Source organism: Hemiscyllium ocellatum, chromosome 19 (assembly GCF_020745735.1).
Source record: "Hemiscyllium ocellatum isolate sHemOce1 chromosome 19, sHemOce1.pat.X.cur, whole genome shotgun sequence".
In the NCBI taxonomy this organism is placed as follows: Eukaryota; Metazoa; Chordata; class Chondrichthyes; order Orectolobiformes; family Hemiscylliidae; genus Hemiscyllium; species Hemiscyllium ocellatum.
In genome coordinates, this window is record NC_083419.1 from 55,877,355 (window position 1) to 55,894,832 (window position 17,478).

Here is a 17,478-nt window from a genome sequence, read left to right on the forward strand (position 1 = left end):
TATAATATCTACAAGAAATACCTTGCCCACAAAGTGGTGCAGAGGTAATATATTATGAAGAGTTTCGGGTATGACTGAGGGCCAGGAGTGAAATGACCTGATAATTCAAGCAACAGAAATCAAAAATTAACAAAAACATTTGCAACTGTTGCCTTTATAGCATTATCTGATACCTGGTAGAGGGGTTCTAATCTAACATAACGATTCCGCTTGTAATCAAACACTGTGCAACGCTGCTTTAGTCATCAGCTGGCCAACTGTTTTATGCCTACCCATGTTCATTTGCACAGTTCGACTGAAATCATATCCATTTCATTCAGTTGCTCTGCTCTGTGCTTGCCTTGATAGTTAAGACATCCTCCTGACATGATTCATGATGTGACCAGTTTGATTAATGGTTTTGAATTACACAGTTTGAAGCAACCCGAATTTCAACCTGCTGTACTGCAGACTGCTCTTGGTATAAACACATCCTGTATAATGGTTATCATAGACTAAACGTAACAGTCCTTCTGATGTTCTCTCAGAGCAATTTTAATTTTAGAGCTTATGAGTAATATATTTAAAAAGACCAATTAATGTTGTTATGGTGCAAGTTAAACAATGAGGACATTCACTAGATTCTATATTGCAAAAATATGAAAGAAAAAGCTAATGTTTACTGGTCATGTTAGGGTAATTATGAAGTAAGGAATTACTGCAAAGGGTGTAATACTTTTAATTGCACATATTGTGCAAAGAGTCAGGCTGGTTTAGCAGTTAGCACTTGGCCTCTGTTTCCAAACTTTGTAACCTTCCAATAAATTAATATGAAATGTTAACTCTGTTTCTCTTTCCATAGCTGTTGTCTGACCTGAGTAATGCCAGGTTTTTCTGCTTTTATTTCCCACAACAGGAACATTTTTCCATTGCATTTATAATATGGGTTCAACCCTTACTTCAGTCGCTGAACATACAGTCAGTTGCCAGCACCATTCTGATTTTGGTGTTGTGGACAGAGTGGAGCTGGTATGTGATGGAGTTATCCAACTTAACCCTGTTTCTCACCAAGGTAGACAAAGCATTTTATGGTCAGATTAGTGTTATTTTGGAGTAGCCTCTCCCAATTGCTGAAACTCACACTCCTGGACCTTTTGCTTTCTGACCTTCTTCCATTCCTCGATTCACTCCTTGCAAACCTTTCTCGGACCACTCTCCCTCCAACTCTCTCCCGCTTCTGACTCGCAGCTATCAGCGAGGTGGTAAACAGGAGAGGATGAATGAGGAAAGTAAGGCAGTATGTAAGAATGAGTTAAATAAACAAGCAGGTGAGCAGGAGAGAGGGGGTGAGACATTGAGCAGGAGGACTACTGCATAGGAGGGAGTGATTGAGGGAAGTGGTGAGCGGAAATGGTCACCAGCATGATGGAGTGACAGAGCAAAGCAACAAACCGGAGAGGGTAGCCCAGTGAGACAGATTTGTGGAACAGGAGAGAATGCAAATGGCTGAGAGTCAGGGAGTAGGTGTAGGTGGTGAGCAGAAGAGAGTTTGCACGTGGTGCAGAAGTGGTAAGCAGAAGGATCAGTGAGCAGGCAAAGTGACAGCCTATATGTTGGGAGAAATGTCACTTATTTCTTTTGAAATAATTTTTTTTAAAAACAGCAATTCATGAATCAAAGAATTAGTATTTCAGTTTACTGATTATAATTCTTGCAATATTTGATGGTTTAATTGTTTCACGTTTTATTGGTTCATTTGATTCACTCAAAGAGCTAGGGGGTCTGATGGATGGCAGTTTTAGGAAGGGAGAAAAGTCGTAGATACAGTCAGGTAGATGGGTTAAAACGAAGAAAGGTAGGAGAGGTAGGCGGGTACTACAGAAGTCTTTTGTGGCTATCCCCATTTCAAACAAGTATGCTGTTATGTACGGGGTGATGGACTTTCAGGGGAACGTAGCACGAGTAGCCAGGTTTCTGGTATCAGAAATGTAATGAAGGGTACATCAGGTTCCAAGCGATCAATTGTGTTAGGGGACTCTCTAGTCAGAGGCACAGACAAACAGCAGCAAAAAATCTGAACTGTGTGTTGCTTCCCTGGTGCCAGGATCAAGGATGTCTCAGAGAGGGTGCAGAGTGTTCTGAAAGAGGAGAGGGACTAGCAGGAGGTCATTGTGCACATTGGTACCAACGACTTAGGAAGGGAAAAGGGTGAGATTCTGAAGGGACAATACAGAAAGTTAGGCAGGAATTTAAAAAGGAGATCCACGAGGGTAGTTATATCTGGATTACGTCCAGTGCTACGAGCTAGTGAGGGCAGGAATAAGAGGATTGACCCGATGAATGCATGGCTGAGGAGCTCGTGTATGGGAGAAGGATTCACATTTTTGGATCATTGGAATCTCTTCTGGGGTAGAAATGAACTCTACAAGAAGGACGGATTGCACCTGCATTGGAGGGGGACTAATATACTGGCAGGGAGATTTGCTAGAGCTACTCAGGAGGATTTAAACCAGTGAGGGTGGGTAGGTGTGTGTGTGAGGGGGGTGGGGGGGGAGGTGGTGGGGGGAGGGATGGACCCAGGGAGATACTGAGGAAAGAGATCAATCTGAGATTGGTACAGTTGAGAAAAGAACCAAGTCAAACAGTCAGGACAGGCAGGAACAAAGCAAAGAATAAGGTAGGATTGATAATTTATTTCAATGCAAGAGGCCTCTCAGGGAAGGCAGAAGAACTCAGGGCATGGTGAGGAACATGGGGCTGGGATATCATAGCAATTACAGGAACATGGCTCAGGGATGGACAGGACTGGCAGCTCAATATTTCAGGATACAAATGCTGCAGGAAGGATAGCATTACAGCTGTACTGAGGGAGGATATTCCCAGAAGTAAATCCGGGGAAGTTATTTGGATGGAACTGAGAAATAAGAAAGGGATGATTACTTTATTGGGATTGTATTATAGACCTGCTAATAGTCAATGGGAAATTGAGAAACAAATTTGTAAGGAGATTTTAGTTATCTGTAAGAATAATAGGGTGGTTATGGTAGGGGATTTTTAACTTGCCAAACATCAACTGGGACTGCCACAGTGTTAAGGGTTTAGATGGAGAGGCATTTGTTAAGAGTGTACAAGAAAATTCTGATTCAGTATGTGGATGTACCTACTAGAGACGATGCAAAATTTGACCTTCTTTGGCAAATAAGGCAGGTCAGGTGACTGAGGTGTCAGTGGGGGAGCACTTTGGGGCCAGTGACCATAATGCTATCAGTTTTAAAATAGTGATGGAAAAGGATAGACCAGATCTAACAGTTGAAGTTCTAAATTGGAGGAAAGCTATTCTTGACGGTATTAGGCAAGAACTTTCAAAAGCTGATTGGGTGCAGATGTTCGTAGGTAAAGGAATGGCTGGAAAATGGGAAGCCTTCAGAAATGAGATAATGAGAGTCCAAAGACAAATTATTCCTGTTAGGATGAAAGGAAAGGCTGGTAGGTGTAAGGAATGCTGGATGACAAGAGAAATTGAGGGTTCAGAAAAAGAAGGAAGCATATATCAGGTATAGACAGGTTAGATAAAGCGAATCCTTAATAGAGTATAAAGGCAGTAAGAGTATGCTTAAGGGGGAAATCAGGAGGACAAAAACAGGACATGAGATAGCTCTGGTAAATAGGTTAAGAAGAACCCAAAAGGATTTTATAAACACGTTAAGGACAAAAGGGTAACCAGGAAGAGAATAGGGCCCCTCAAAGATCAGGAAGGCAGCCTATGTGTGGAGCTGCAGGAGACGGGGGAGATACTAAACGAGTAGTTTGCATTGATGTTTACTGTGGAGAATGACAAGGAAGATATAGAATGTGGGGAAATAGATGATAACACTTTGAAAAGTGTCCATATTACAGAGGAAGAGGTGGTGGATGTCTTGAAAGGCATTAAAGTAGATAAATCCCCAGTACCTGATCAGATGTACCCTAGAACTCTGTGGGAAGCTACGGAAGTAATTGTTGGGCGCCTTGCTGAGATATTTGTATCATCACTAGTCATAGGTGAGGTGCCAGAAGAGTGGAGGTTGGCTAACGTGGTACCACTATTTAAGAAAGATAGTAAAGACAAGCCAGGGAACTATAGACCAGTGAGCCTGACATTGGTGGTGGGCAAGTTGTTGGAGGGAATCCTGAGGGACAGGATGTACATGTATTTGGAAAGGCAAGGACTGATTAGGGATCGTCACAATGGCTTTGTGCATGGGAAATCATGTCTCACAAACTTGATTGAGTGTTTGAAGAAGTAACAAAGAGAACTGATGAAGGCAGAGCAGTAAACGTGATCTATATGGACTTCAGTAAGGTGTTCAACAAGGTTTATCATGGCTAGTTCACAAGGTTAGATCTCATGGAATACAGGGAGAACTAGCGATTTGGATACAGAACTGGCTCAAGGTAGAAGACAGAGGGTGGTGGTGGTGGAGAGTTGTTTTTCAGACTGGAGGCCTGTGACCAGTGGAGTGCCACAAGGGTCGGTGCTGGGTCCACTATTTGTCACTTATATAAATGATTTGGATGTGAACAAAGGTGGGATAGTTAGTAAGTTTGCAGATGACACCAAAATTGGAGGTGTAGTGGACAGCGAAGAGGGTACGTCAGATTACAACAAGATCTGGACCAGATGGACCAATGGGCTAAGAAGTGGTTATTATCTGAATTTGTTTAATTCAGATAATTGTTTAATTCAGATAAATGCGAAGTGCTGCATTTTGGGAAAGTAAATCTTAGCAGGACTTATGCACTTAATGGTAAGGTCCTAGGGAGTGTTGCTGAACAAAGAGACCTTGGAGTGCAGGTTCATAGCTCCTTGAAAATGGAGTTGCAGGTAGATAGGATAGTGAAGAAGGCATTTGGTTTGCTTTCATTTACTGGTCAGAGCATTAAGTACAGGAGTTGGGAGGTTATGTTGTGGATGTACAAGACATTAGTTCTGCCACTTTTGGAATATTGCGTGCAATTCTGGTCTCCTCCCTATCGGAAAGATGTTGTGAAACTTGAAAGGGTTCAGAAAAGATTTGCAAGGATGTTGCCAGGATTGGAGGATTTGAGCTATAGGGAGAGGCTGAACATGCTAGGGTTGTTTTCCCTGGAGCGTCGGAGGCTGAGGGGTGACCTTATTATAAAGGTTATAAAATCATGAATGGCAAGGATAGGATAAATCGACAAAGTCTTTTCCCTGGATCGTGGAGTCCAGAACTAAAGGGCATAGGTTTCGGATGGGAGGGGAAAGATATAAACGAGACATAGGAGGCAACTCTTTCATGTAGAGGGTGGTGTGTGTATGCAATGAGCTGCCAGAGAAAGTGGTGGAGGTTGGTACAATTGCAACATTTAAAAAGCATTAGGATGGGTATGTGAATAAGAAGGGTATAGAAGGATATGGGCCAAGTGCTGGCAAATAGGACTAGATTAGGTTGGGATATCTGGTTGACATGGACAAGTTGGACTGAAGGGTCTGTTTCCATTCTATACATCTCTATGACTCTGTAACTCTATCCTTCTACACTTGCTTGATTGCCTAAGCCATAGATGGAGCTACAGAGTCACGTGACTGTGTGTTTGTATCTAACCGCTGAAGTATTTCAATTCCTGTAAATTAACTGATGGATTTAGAAATTGAGTTATACTCTGCATTGCAGTAAGATAAGTAAGATTAAGACAAACCACAGAAAATATAACAATTTGTTTTCCCATAAGAAATAAAATCTAACTTCTGTTGTCACATGGGTTGTAAAAGGAAAATCTGATTCACTTTAAGTTGTCCTTTTTGAGAAAACAGTTTCATTATCAAGTAAGATATTGCTGTACTATCTGGTCTGCTACTTAATGCCATACAGAGGGAATGTGTCTTGTTTATTGTAATATTTCCGTCTGCAGGTCTGTGGGTTAGATAAATGTTTGACAGTATTTCACTCTTTAAAAAGCATGAGCTCATCATCTACTGTCTTGGCCACATAACCCACTCAATTAACTTCTTCAATAGTCATACATTTCATTCTTACTGCCATGTTGTTCCAACATTTTTTTATATTGTATGTGAAGTCTTATGGACTGAGAGACACAATCATTATTTTCACTTTCAAGGAATAACAAATGAACAAATCCAAGGTTGTAAATGGATTGGAAAAGGTTTTGAGTCTATCAGACCAGAAATAAATCATCAGCTGTCCTTTGCAATAACATTTGTCAGAAGGCCATTTATTTAAATTGGATTTTCTGACACTCAGCATGCCCACTGCAACCACAGATTAGAATCATTTAGAGGCAGTCTTCATTAGCTGCATTTAATGGGGTGCTGTTGTCCTTATTAATAATGTCCAGGGGGAGCACAGAATCCTAATAGCTGCCCCAAATCAATTTAGTGCTGGGACCAGTGATAAGTTGTTGGAAGCAGAACTTCTATATCACCGGGACCTGCCACACCAGATGACCAAAGAGTCATAGAGCTGGACAGCATGGAAACAGATTGTTTTGTCCAACTTGACCATGCAGACCAGATATTCCTTACACACCACCCTTGGCTTAGTTGCCCCTTAGGTCCATTTTATATCTTTCACCCTCACCTTAACCCTATGCCCTCTAGTTTTGGACATCTCCACCCGGGGAAAAGATCTTGTCTTTTCACCCTATCCATGCCCCTCATATAAGGTCACCCCTCAGCCTCCGATGCACCAGGGAAAACAACCCCAACCTATTCAGCTCTCCCTATAGCTCAAACTGCCAAACCTGGCAACATCCGTATAAATCTTCGCTGAACCCTCATCATAACATCCCTCTTATAGCAGGATGTCCAAAATTGCACACAATATTCCAAAAATGGCCTAACCAATGTCCTATACAGCCAAAACATGACTTCCCACCTCCTATACCCAAGGCACTGACCAATAAAGGCAAGCACACCAATGCATTCTTCACTATCCTGTCTATCTATGCCTCCACTTCCAAGGAACTATAAACTTGCATGCCAAGGTCTCTTTGTTCAGCAATACTCGCCTGGTTCTTAACATTAAATGCATAAATTCAACCCTGATTTGCCTTTCCAAAATGTAGCACCTCATATTTATCTAAATTAAACTCTATCTGCTATTCCTCAGCCCATTGCCCATCTGATCAAGGTCCTGTTGTACTTTGCTGTCCACCACACCTCCAATTTTGGTGTCATCTGCAAATATACTAATGACACCTCCCATCTTTACATCCAAATCATTTATATAAATGACAAAACGCAGTGGACCTAGTACCAATCCTTGTGGTGCACCAGTGGTCACAGGCTTCCAGTTTGAAAAGCAACCTTCCACCACCACCCCGTGTCGTCTACCTTCAAGTGAGTTCTGTATCCAAATGGCTAGTTCTCCATGTGTTCTAACTTTGCTAACCAATCTCGCATGAGAAACCTCGTTGATCGCTTTACTGAAGTCCATACAGATCACATCCATTGTTCTGCCCTCATCAATCCTCTTTGGTACTTGTTCAAAAACTCAATGAAGTTAATGAGACATATGCATAAAATTTCTCACACATAATTTCCCACACACAAAGCCACGTTGACTATTCCTAATCAGTCTTTGCCTTTCCAAATACATGTAAATCCTATCCCTCACGATTCCCTCCCAAAATTTGCCCACCACTGATGTCAGGCTTACTTGTCTATAGTTCCTTGGCTTTTCTTCACCACGTTTCTTAAATAGTAGCACCACGTTAACCAACCTCTTGTCTTCCAGCACCTCACCTGTGGCTGTCAGTGATACAAATATCTCAGTAAGAGGCCTAGCAATCACTTCCCTAGTTTCCCACAGAGTTCCAGAGTACACCTGATCAGTTGCTGGGGATTTATCTACTTTATGCATTCTAAGACGTCCAGCACTTCCTCCTCTGTGATATGGACATTTTTCAAGATGTCGGTCTTTATTTCCCCAAGTTGCCTATCCTCCATATCCTTCTCCATTGTAAACACTGATGCAAAATACTTATTTAGTACCTCACCCATCTCCTGTGATTCCACACGTAAACTGCCTTGCTGATCGTTACGGGACCCTATTCTCTCTCAAGTTACTCTTTTGTCTTTAATGTATTTGTAGAGTCCCTTTGGAGTTCCCTTAACCCTATTTGTCAAAGCTATCTCCTGTCCCATTTTTGCTCTCCTAATTTTCCTCTTATGTATACTCCTACTGTCTTTATGCATTTTTTTGGATTCACTCAATCTCTGGCCTGACATATGGCCTCCTTCCTATTCTTGACCAAAACCTCAATTTCTCTAGTCATCCAGCATTCCCTACACCTATGAATATTGCTCTAAATATAAGGATCAGGTGACTGAAATGCAACCAAAAGAACAATACAATTTATTTAAAATAACTAAAACAAACTTGGAACTTTATACAACCAATATATACATGGTCTACTGAATCCACAGCACTGGAGTAATAACAGTTGGGTTGTGAGTAAGAATCCAGTGAATATTTCTTTCTATTTCACAAAACCCACAACCAAATCATTCAATTAACTAGGTATACAAATAATTAGGAGTTGCTCCACCATGGGTAATCTGACAATGACAAAAAAAAACAAGAGAGGGAAATAAATCAAAATGGTGTTGCAGGGTGAGATAATACACGCAAGCAAATGTGGTGCTCATTGCTCTCATTACTGGTGGTCACTGCGTGCTTCCTATCTGAGGACACCTGGGCACGAACATCGCCATTAAAGAGAGGCAGGCAGTCAGGGATTATAGCCCCCACGTGGGCCAGCTGCCTGGACCTGCTGATGGTCACCTTAGGTAGGCCCATGAGCAAGCCCACAAGGACATCTCCGACTTGCCCCCTCAACACTGAGTGTCTAAGGATCAGGAGCATGGGACTGAAGTGCAACCAAAAGAATGACAAAAGATTTTCTGAAAGATTAAACAAATGTGCAATCACCCACAACCAACGTACTCCTGCTCCATGGACCCCACACCATTTAATTAATAGTAAGGTTGGGTGTCCATGAATAGTCTTAATAGGTGGCTTGCACAAGACTGCTGTGTATCCACTAAGCCTAGTCTCCAATGGAAAGTGGGTGGATTCCTCCACTGGAATTCCTTTACTGGGCACCATCCCCACACAAGCAGTGAAATGGAATGCCATGGCATGAAAAACACAGGTTTGTTTTGATGACCGACCACCTCATCACTGTCTAATTAAAAGCAATTCATAAATTACAAGCACTGCCCCCAATACAAAGTCCAATGGCACGCAGCGTCGGGTGTTTCCTTTCTTTCTGGTGGTGGAAACTGAATAAAGACTTGTACACTTGGTGTCTTTCACTGCATCTCACACCTACACACATATAACAAGGGTGCTGGGGAAAATATAAGCACTACCGCAGTTAGGTGAGAAGAAGAAAAAAAACAAAGTCGAATGAGCATCACCTACCCCTAAACAGATTGAACTGTTCCACTTGAGCCTCCCCTTCCAACTTTATGTTGTTTTAGCCCATGTCCCCTTTCCCGTACCTCTCTCCCACCTTTGATGATTTGCACTGCCTGCAATGGGCTTTGCGTGTAAGTTGATCAATTGGAAAACATGGGCGTTTTACCGAAGGTTATTGATAGATGAAAAGAAAATACCACAGCTGATTTGGTGATGGGAAAAGAAACAGTTTTGCTTCAGCCCAGGAATGGGACAGTGGTAGTGTCCCTTCCTCTGAGCTAGATGTCCTCGGTTCAAGTCCCACCTGCTCTAGAGTTGTGCAATAACATTTCTGAACAGGTTGAATAAGGATATATATAAGACCTTGATGGAGCAGGCAATGTGCATACAATATGGTCACTGGCCCAATAATCTAGAACTCCAGGTTTATGTTCCGGGAACATGGGTTCAAACCCTACCAGTCCAGAGGTGTGTAATAACAACTCTGGACTGGTTGATGAGAAAATACCTTCTCTTTAAGCCATACAGAGATTGTAAGGGTACAGGGTCAAGAGTGTGGTGCTGGAAAAGCACAGCAGATCAGGCTGCATCCGAGGACCAGGAGAATCGATGTTTCAGGCAAAAGCCCTTCATCAGGAATGAGGGTCAGTCATTCCTGCAGTACTAGAGGGAGTACTCTGCCCAATACCTCATGGGCCACTGTCACTTCTAAGGAATTCTTTTAGGTTAACAAAGTTCTTTTCAAAGTGATTTTTAAAATGGTTTGAGTGCAAAATCATCTTACTCAACAATATAGCAAGTTCATGAAAGACTGAATTGTTACGAATACTGGTTATTGTCTTCTTTCATGGATTCATCTCATCCACAAAAAATTAAATTTCTAATTAAGTATTCTTGATCAGGACCAATGAACAACATACTATCCATCCAATGTTTTCTTTTACAAACACTCCTGCACCAATGTCTACCTTTGGGAAGTATCTGCACAGACAGTATGCTTCTTGCGCAAGCTTGCATTCACAAAAAAGGAATTTGTTTTAGATGTTGCCAAATTTCATAGAAAAACTTGAATTACAACAGCCAAATGAAAGAATAAAATGGAGACTGTACAAACAATGACATCAATAGCAAAGATTAGTCTGTATTACAGAGTGGCAAAAAATGAAATAAACTGAGGACCTTGAATTGTAATGGTGTTGAATGTAATGGCTCGTTCACTGTCCTGAAATAACCTATTTGCATTTTGTACGAAAAGCTCTGTGACTAGCATGACAGGAAATGCACGCTGAACAGAAATCTGAGGTTTCAAATCCTATTTACCGCAACATCTGACATGGGCTGTAAAGTAGAAGCCACTTTTGTTCAAAGTGAAAATTAACAAAATCAGAAAATTAGCACTGCAGATTTTACTGATTACAGAATTTTACTTTGCTTTTCCTGGAGTGTGAATATTATTGTATTATTTTACTCATTGTTCTAACAACGTCAAACCCCTACCGACATGTATAATACAGCTAAGGTTAGAACAACCCTACAAACTCTTCAAATGTTCACTTTATTACAGATTACAACTATTCTGGTACAGTCTGTATGCTTTTCCATCGATTTTGGAATTTTGTGCTTATTACATCCATGAATTCCTAGAATGTGTTCCAGATGGGGGAAGCTTCACACCAGAAATCCAGATTCAGAAATGTGCCCTGTATGCAAGGACAGTATGACCATTTAATGACAAGCAGAATGGGACAACAGAGAGTGTGGTGGAAAAATGTCAATGTATTTTCCCATTTAAACAAGGGGAGTGCTGCCAATCAGAACTATCTCTGTAGAGACAAGGAACATCTATAGAGTATTGTTTACAATTTAAGTTAAGCTGTCAATCACCCAGAGAATTTGAAATACAGAAATTACTTGCTGTTGTTTCACAACTCCATCATATCAACAAACTCACTGTATATACCAAGCAAAATATCAACTCATGCTTGGGTCCAAATTACAATCACATGGCAGAGATGGAGGTCACTCAGTTAATCATGCCTGTGCATGAACTATCCATTTAGTTCCACTTATTTCCTTAACTTTGACTAAATTCAGAATAAAACAAGCTGGGAAGTGAGAACATAAGCAAATTAAGGACACATTAGTCCCAATATTAACAAAGTGACACACTGTGAGTAGTGGGTGGGTACAATATCAAATGGAAGCCCAGAAGTGTAATCAGCACACCTATCAATGACCGTTTAACATAAATACCTTATTTCTAATTCACTCCCAGGTTAGCATTCAATCATTAGTAATGGGTACATTGACAACCTGCATAACATTATCTCAACTCTAGTATTTAAAGATAAAATAGGAAGATGCTATTTCTAAGAATTTGGAATTGAAAGGATAGGGCTGAAAAAATGTGTTGTTGGAAAAGCGCAGCAGGATAGGAGCAAGTTCAACAATGGGTTTGAGTAATTTAAAGTAATGGTGCTCCAGTTCACTGATGTCTCTCTTAAAATGGTCCAGGGGCTGAAGAACATACAATTGTCTAAACAGAGAAAAATATGTTTCCTTTCAAAGGCTATACTGATATTTGGCAATGTACAAGCAGAACTGTTAACTTTAAAAGATAATGACACACTGAATTATAGCTGATGTTCTCTCCATATGTAAAATTGTGTATTGCATTCTTCATGGAGTTCCAATCAGAATAAATCGATTTCACTGGATTACTTACTGAATTCATATAACGATCCATGAAAAAAAGCACGCCTCCTTTCTTCAATTGATTGATGTCCAACGTGAAGGAATTATGAATAGAGCAACTATGCTCCAGAAAGCAGACAAGATGAAGCTAGAATTTATTTACATCTTTTTTAAAGTAATTTATCGGGAATACTCAAAAAAAAACTGCAGCCAAGTGGACCAAGAACATGAAGCAATATCTGAATATGTTGCAGCAACAGATTAAATGAATTTTGCCTTCCAGTGGTGAATTTTAACAGCACTTGATAAACATTGGATCAGACAAGACCAATAGGCAAGAATTTACATCTCATTTCTTTTAAAGGAATAATTGATTTTTGACAGGCTTCAACAAGCTATTTACAGCTTAACCTGTACACTTGTCAGAACATCGTTCAATGAAAATAGATTGCAAAGCCCTTCTGTCTATTTGATCCTCTCTTTCAGGATAAGCTACATTTACCTTCCAAATATGGTCTGAATCCATTGGCCTGAATCATGTTCCCTAGTCAACTATTCCAGTTGGGTTTTAAAATTTAAGCTTATTGTCAATCTATAGAAGAGGGTCCTTCAGGAGATTAGAAAAATAGCTGTTGATTCAGCCAAATGCAAATTAGATACTTTCTGTGAAAAAAAAACTAATATTTTACTGTATGAGTAATTTAGAGTTAATGTAAAAATAAGGTGCTTGAAAAAAAAATTTGACTTTGGGGCATTGGTTCATACAGTTCTGTGTTACTACGGTTTCCTCTCAGACAAGAACAGAAATTGCTGGAGAAACTCAGCAAGTCTGCGAGCATCATTGGAGAGAAAGCAGAGTTAACGTTTCGAGTCCAATGACCCTTCTTCAGAACGGAAAGATGCTGGAAAATTGTGCTCTTTCCTGTTATAGAGAGAGGAGGAGGAGGAGAGGTGGGTAGAACAGACTGTGACAGTGTCCACAGTGAAAGACAAAAGCAATTGTTAATGGTGGTAAATAAGGGAGTAGAGGTGTAAAATGAAAGATGTGAAAAGGACGAAATGGGTGCGCTCTATCGAGAACAAAGTCAACAAGTTACAAATAAGTCACAGACAGGGGCTATTCAGGGATTTTTTAAAAAATGAAGGACAGAGATCACACTGTGAAATTGTGGACTTCAATATTGATTCCTGGAAGCTGTAAAGTGCCTCAGTAGAAACTGAGATGTTGTATCTTCAGGATATTGTGGCAGGACCAGGATCGAAATCTTAGCTTGGGAGCAAGATGGTAGATTGAAATGGCAAGTAGCAGGAAGATCAGGATTATTCCGATGGAGGTGTTCTGCAAAGTGGTTACCCAGTCTGCATCTAATCTTCGAGGAGAGAATCGACGTTTCGGGCATGAGCCCTTCTTCAGGAATCTGAGAATCGATATTTCGGGCATGAGCCCTTCTTCAGGATTCCTGAAGACGGGCTCATGCCCGAAACGTCGATTCTCCTGCTCCTTGGATGCTGCGCTTTTCCAGTAACACATTTTCAGCTCTGCATTTAATCTTGCCAATGTAAAGGATACTGCATTGTGAGCAGCAAAACACAGTAGACTAGATTGAAAGAATTGCTGGTCAAAAATTGCTTCTCCTGGATGGTGTATTTGGACAGTGAGGAGGGAGGAAGTGAGTATCCAATGTCACAGCTTCTGCGATTTCATGGGAAGATGGCATGGGCGAGTGAGAAAGTGTTAAAAGTGATGGTGGAATGGCCCAGGGTGTCGTGGATGGAATGATCCCTGCAAAATGCTGACAGTGGAAGGGAAGGAGAGGTTGGTGGTTGGTGGTGGCATTCTGCTGAATGTAGCAGAAATGGTGTGTGGTGATCCTTTTAATGTGGAGACTGGTGGATAGGTCAGACATGGTCATGGGCTTTTTCTAGCATGGTTGTGGAGAAAGCCTCAGATGAAGAAAAGGGATGACATGTGGAACTCCAATGGAAGGCAGCATCATAGGAACAGATGTGATGGAGATGGAGAAACTGGCAGAATGGATGGAATGCTTGCAGGAAAGCAGGATGTGAGGAAGTAGTGTTGTGGTAAGCGTGTGAGTCAGTGGGTTTGTAGTGGATTTGACTGACAGTCTTTCATGACTTTGGTCTCTTTTTCATCCAGTCATCCTTCAATGTTCCTATTTTCTTGATCAAACTATGATATAAATTTGCCTACCACAATCCTGAAATTGCATTGTCTCACCCGGTTATAACTGAAAACAAATTTGAATTCATTTTCTTGTGTAGTGTTCCACATACCTCTATTGAGAGGTTTATTTTTATTGAGTCTGAATATTAGTACATCCATTAGATTGCTAGCTACAAGCAAAATAACATATTTAGATGTGATGCCCATTATTTTTTGATTTAGATGTCTATCTAAAGTTCCAAATAATTAAGATTCTGTTTAAAATTTTTTATTATTTCGGTATTTTGTTCATATGCTGGTGGAAAAAAACTGAGGTATTGTCAATTCAACAGAGAAATGAATGATGTTTAAATTTCTGGATTAAGTTTTATTCTTGCACTGCAGCAACTTGAAAGGAGATGGTATCGGCATTTCCCATATACTTTGATGATGCAAACTGAGTTTTAGCATTGCCAGTTAAACAGAATTCTACTAGATTTGATTTTGTCACAGAAATGGTATAATGCCACATGTTGCGCATAATTCAATTCCACAAGCTCAGAGGTCATGACTTCTGGAGCTAACCAAGACCAATAGCCCATAGATTCTTCACTTTTCTTGTCTTCCCTCAGCACAAACTATCACAGTCATCACCGCCCTCGCCGTTCACAAACTCCATCAGTTGGGCCATAGTTTTATTGCTACTTCTTCCTGTATCAGTAATACACTAGATCTTCTTGAACTCATCCCCTCAAGACAGGTAGCATAGAAATTCTCTCACACCTCCTCAACTTTTGAAATTTACTAAAAAAAATCAGCACCCAATAATGTGGAGAACTGAAACGAAATCAGAAATTAATGGAAAAGCTCAGCAAGTCGGACAGCACCTGTGCAGAGAAATCAGAGTTAGCTTTTCTGGTCCAGTCACCCTTGCTCAGAATGTGGACAATTGCATCCTTTGGCTGTGGATTGCAATGAACTGAGCATACTGTACCACACCTTGATGCTTTATGGTATTTGTTAAAATTAATTTTTTTTCACAAGGCTAAAATCTATAACTGATTCGTTCAGTCAATGAAACTTAACAATCAGCAGCAAATCTTCATGAAGTTATGACCTATGTTCCTTTAAATCAAGGTAAATGTTGTCATAACATTTAATACCTTAAAAATATTTTCTCTTTCCCATTACAATCAATTAAATCTTCAACATAAAGATGGCATGCGGATACTGTTAACATATGAAAATGGCAAACAGAAGGTCCTGGCCTGTCATACACAGTTTTGATGTTTTATGCATCTCAACCCATACTTCCCACCCCATCCAAAACTTTGTAACCACCTTGGACAGATGCAAAAGAAAAATAAAACCCAGGCCAATTAGAGGGAAAAGAAATTGGAGATTGTGTCTCCAGTCAGTCCCAGGAGACCACACTGGCCTAGATAATGTTTCATCACTCTTGCCTTTCCAATGAAGTGATCTTCACCCCAATCAAAAACAGCCCAGTTCTCCCTTGAAACAATGTAACTAGTCAGTGTTCACCATGCAAGCTGGCAAAATGCTCCACAAGTTTTCTATTCTTCACAAATGGAAGAACCTTTAAACATTCAACCAAGTTCTGCCCTTCGCATAACAAACTTGATCCACTGGTTCATCCTAACTGATACAGTTCAAATAATGGGACTATATAAATCCTTCATCATTTTATAAACATCTGTCAAATCACCCTTATGTTTACACTCCCAATATGAAGCACACAGCGAATATTTGGGTTATGCACCTTCAATCATTTTAATTATTTTTGCTGAGTTAATTGTGGTCAGTGAATCCAAACTTCCATAAGGTTATTGTAACTAAACTTCTCTAAGATGTCACTTACCAGTCTCCCTTGAGATCTGCACAAATGCTTCCACACCGCTTTCTCCATAGTTGCCCTCAGATGCTAAAGTTGAGACGTAATTCCATCCAAGGGCTGTAACAATATCCACCATTGCTTGAACTTGGTATGAATCAGGTGGGACCACTCGGGAAAAGAAGTCATATCTGCTGTTGTCACTCAGCTCTGGAGCAGTTGAAGCATAGCTAATCTGAGGGATCTGTGCCAAGAAATGAATATACCATTCAAAATGAGAAAACATTATTAAATATTACTTTGTTCAGATTCATAATTAATAACTAAGCTCATATCCGAAAGACCTGAGGTATACATGATTTCTCTCTGTAAGGCAATGTTATTTCCATTGCTCCTGCTGGCAAACTGATATAAAATATGAGCATTCAACTCAACTCATCTCAGTTTACAGAACAACTAATAAAATGAAGGCATTATAAAATCATTCCCAGTTTAGTCTTTGTAGAGTACTTTTCATTTTCTTCAATTACCTCCCTGATCCATCTATGTTTGAATCAGTTAGTCATCTACAAGTGAATTAATTGATGTACCTCACCCAAAGTGCCATTTGTACAGGCACAAAACATTGAGCTTTTTTTTCTATTGGGGGTGTTATACACAATAATGGTTCTGAAAGGGTTACTGCTAACGCATCATGAGCACAAAAATGTCATAAGGACTCGGGTGAGAAAAGACCATCCTATCCATGGTCTCCCCACAGTATTGGTGACACAGTCTATCTTACAATTTTACTGATGGTTATCATCTTGTTGAAGAAAGCCTGATTGTGACACAGTGGTAGTGTCCTACCTTTGGGCCAAATGTCCCAGCTACTTCTGAAGTGTGTCATAACAGGCTTAAACAGGTTGATTATAAAAAACAATCTTGTTTAAGAGCCTTTCCATGTTAGATTAATTGATGGTTTCCTTCTATCACTTTTGACTGAGCAAGCCCTATAGACTCAGTAGTCGAAGCAGCATCTATCCAATCGCATGTTGGCAGTGGTTGGCATCACATGTATACAGAACATGGAGCACCAGAACTGGGCCCAATTCTGTCCTCACTGAATCTTCAATGTGAACTTTCCTGCACAGATCAACCAGAAACTAAAACTGGTTTTCTTTTCTCATTCCTAGCAACAGAAAGATAAAGCTTAAATGAAAACAACTAACTCTGGTTAGATCAGGACCAAACTTGAGAACATCCCATTCAAATAGGATGGTCATACATGCACGCACAAATGCATGTGGATACATATACAAAGGGCACTCAGACACAAATTCACGTGATCATTCACACAA

The 17,478-nt window shown here is 40.4% G+C and overlaps 1 protein-coding gene across 2 annotated transcripts in view; it reads right to left on the reverse strand.

Annotated features, from left to right (window-relative positions):
• The window catches only part of LOC132824768 (metabotropic glutamate receptor 8), a 245,686-nt gene extending 229,394 nt beyond the window's left edge, over nucleotides 1-16,292 (reverse strand). For both annotated transcript variants that reach the window (XM_060839488.1, XM_060839489.1), the window contains exon 1: nucleotides 16,166-16,292. In XM_060839488.1, coding sequence (XP_060695471.1) covers nucleotides 16,166-16,277 — 112 coding nt within the window. In that variant the 5' untranslated portion in view covers nucleotides 16,278-16,292. The remainder of the gene's footprint in view (nucleotides 1-16,165) is intronic.
• Between the last annotated feature and the right edge of the window lie 1,186 nt (nucleotides 16,293-17,478).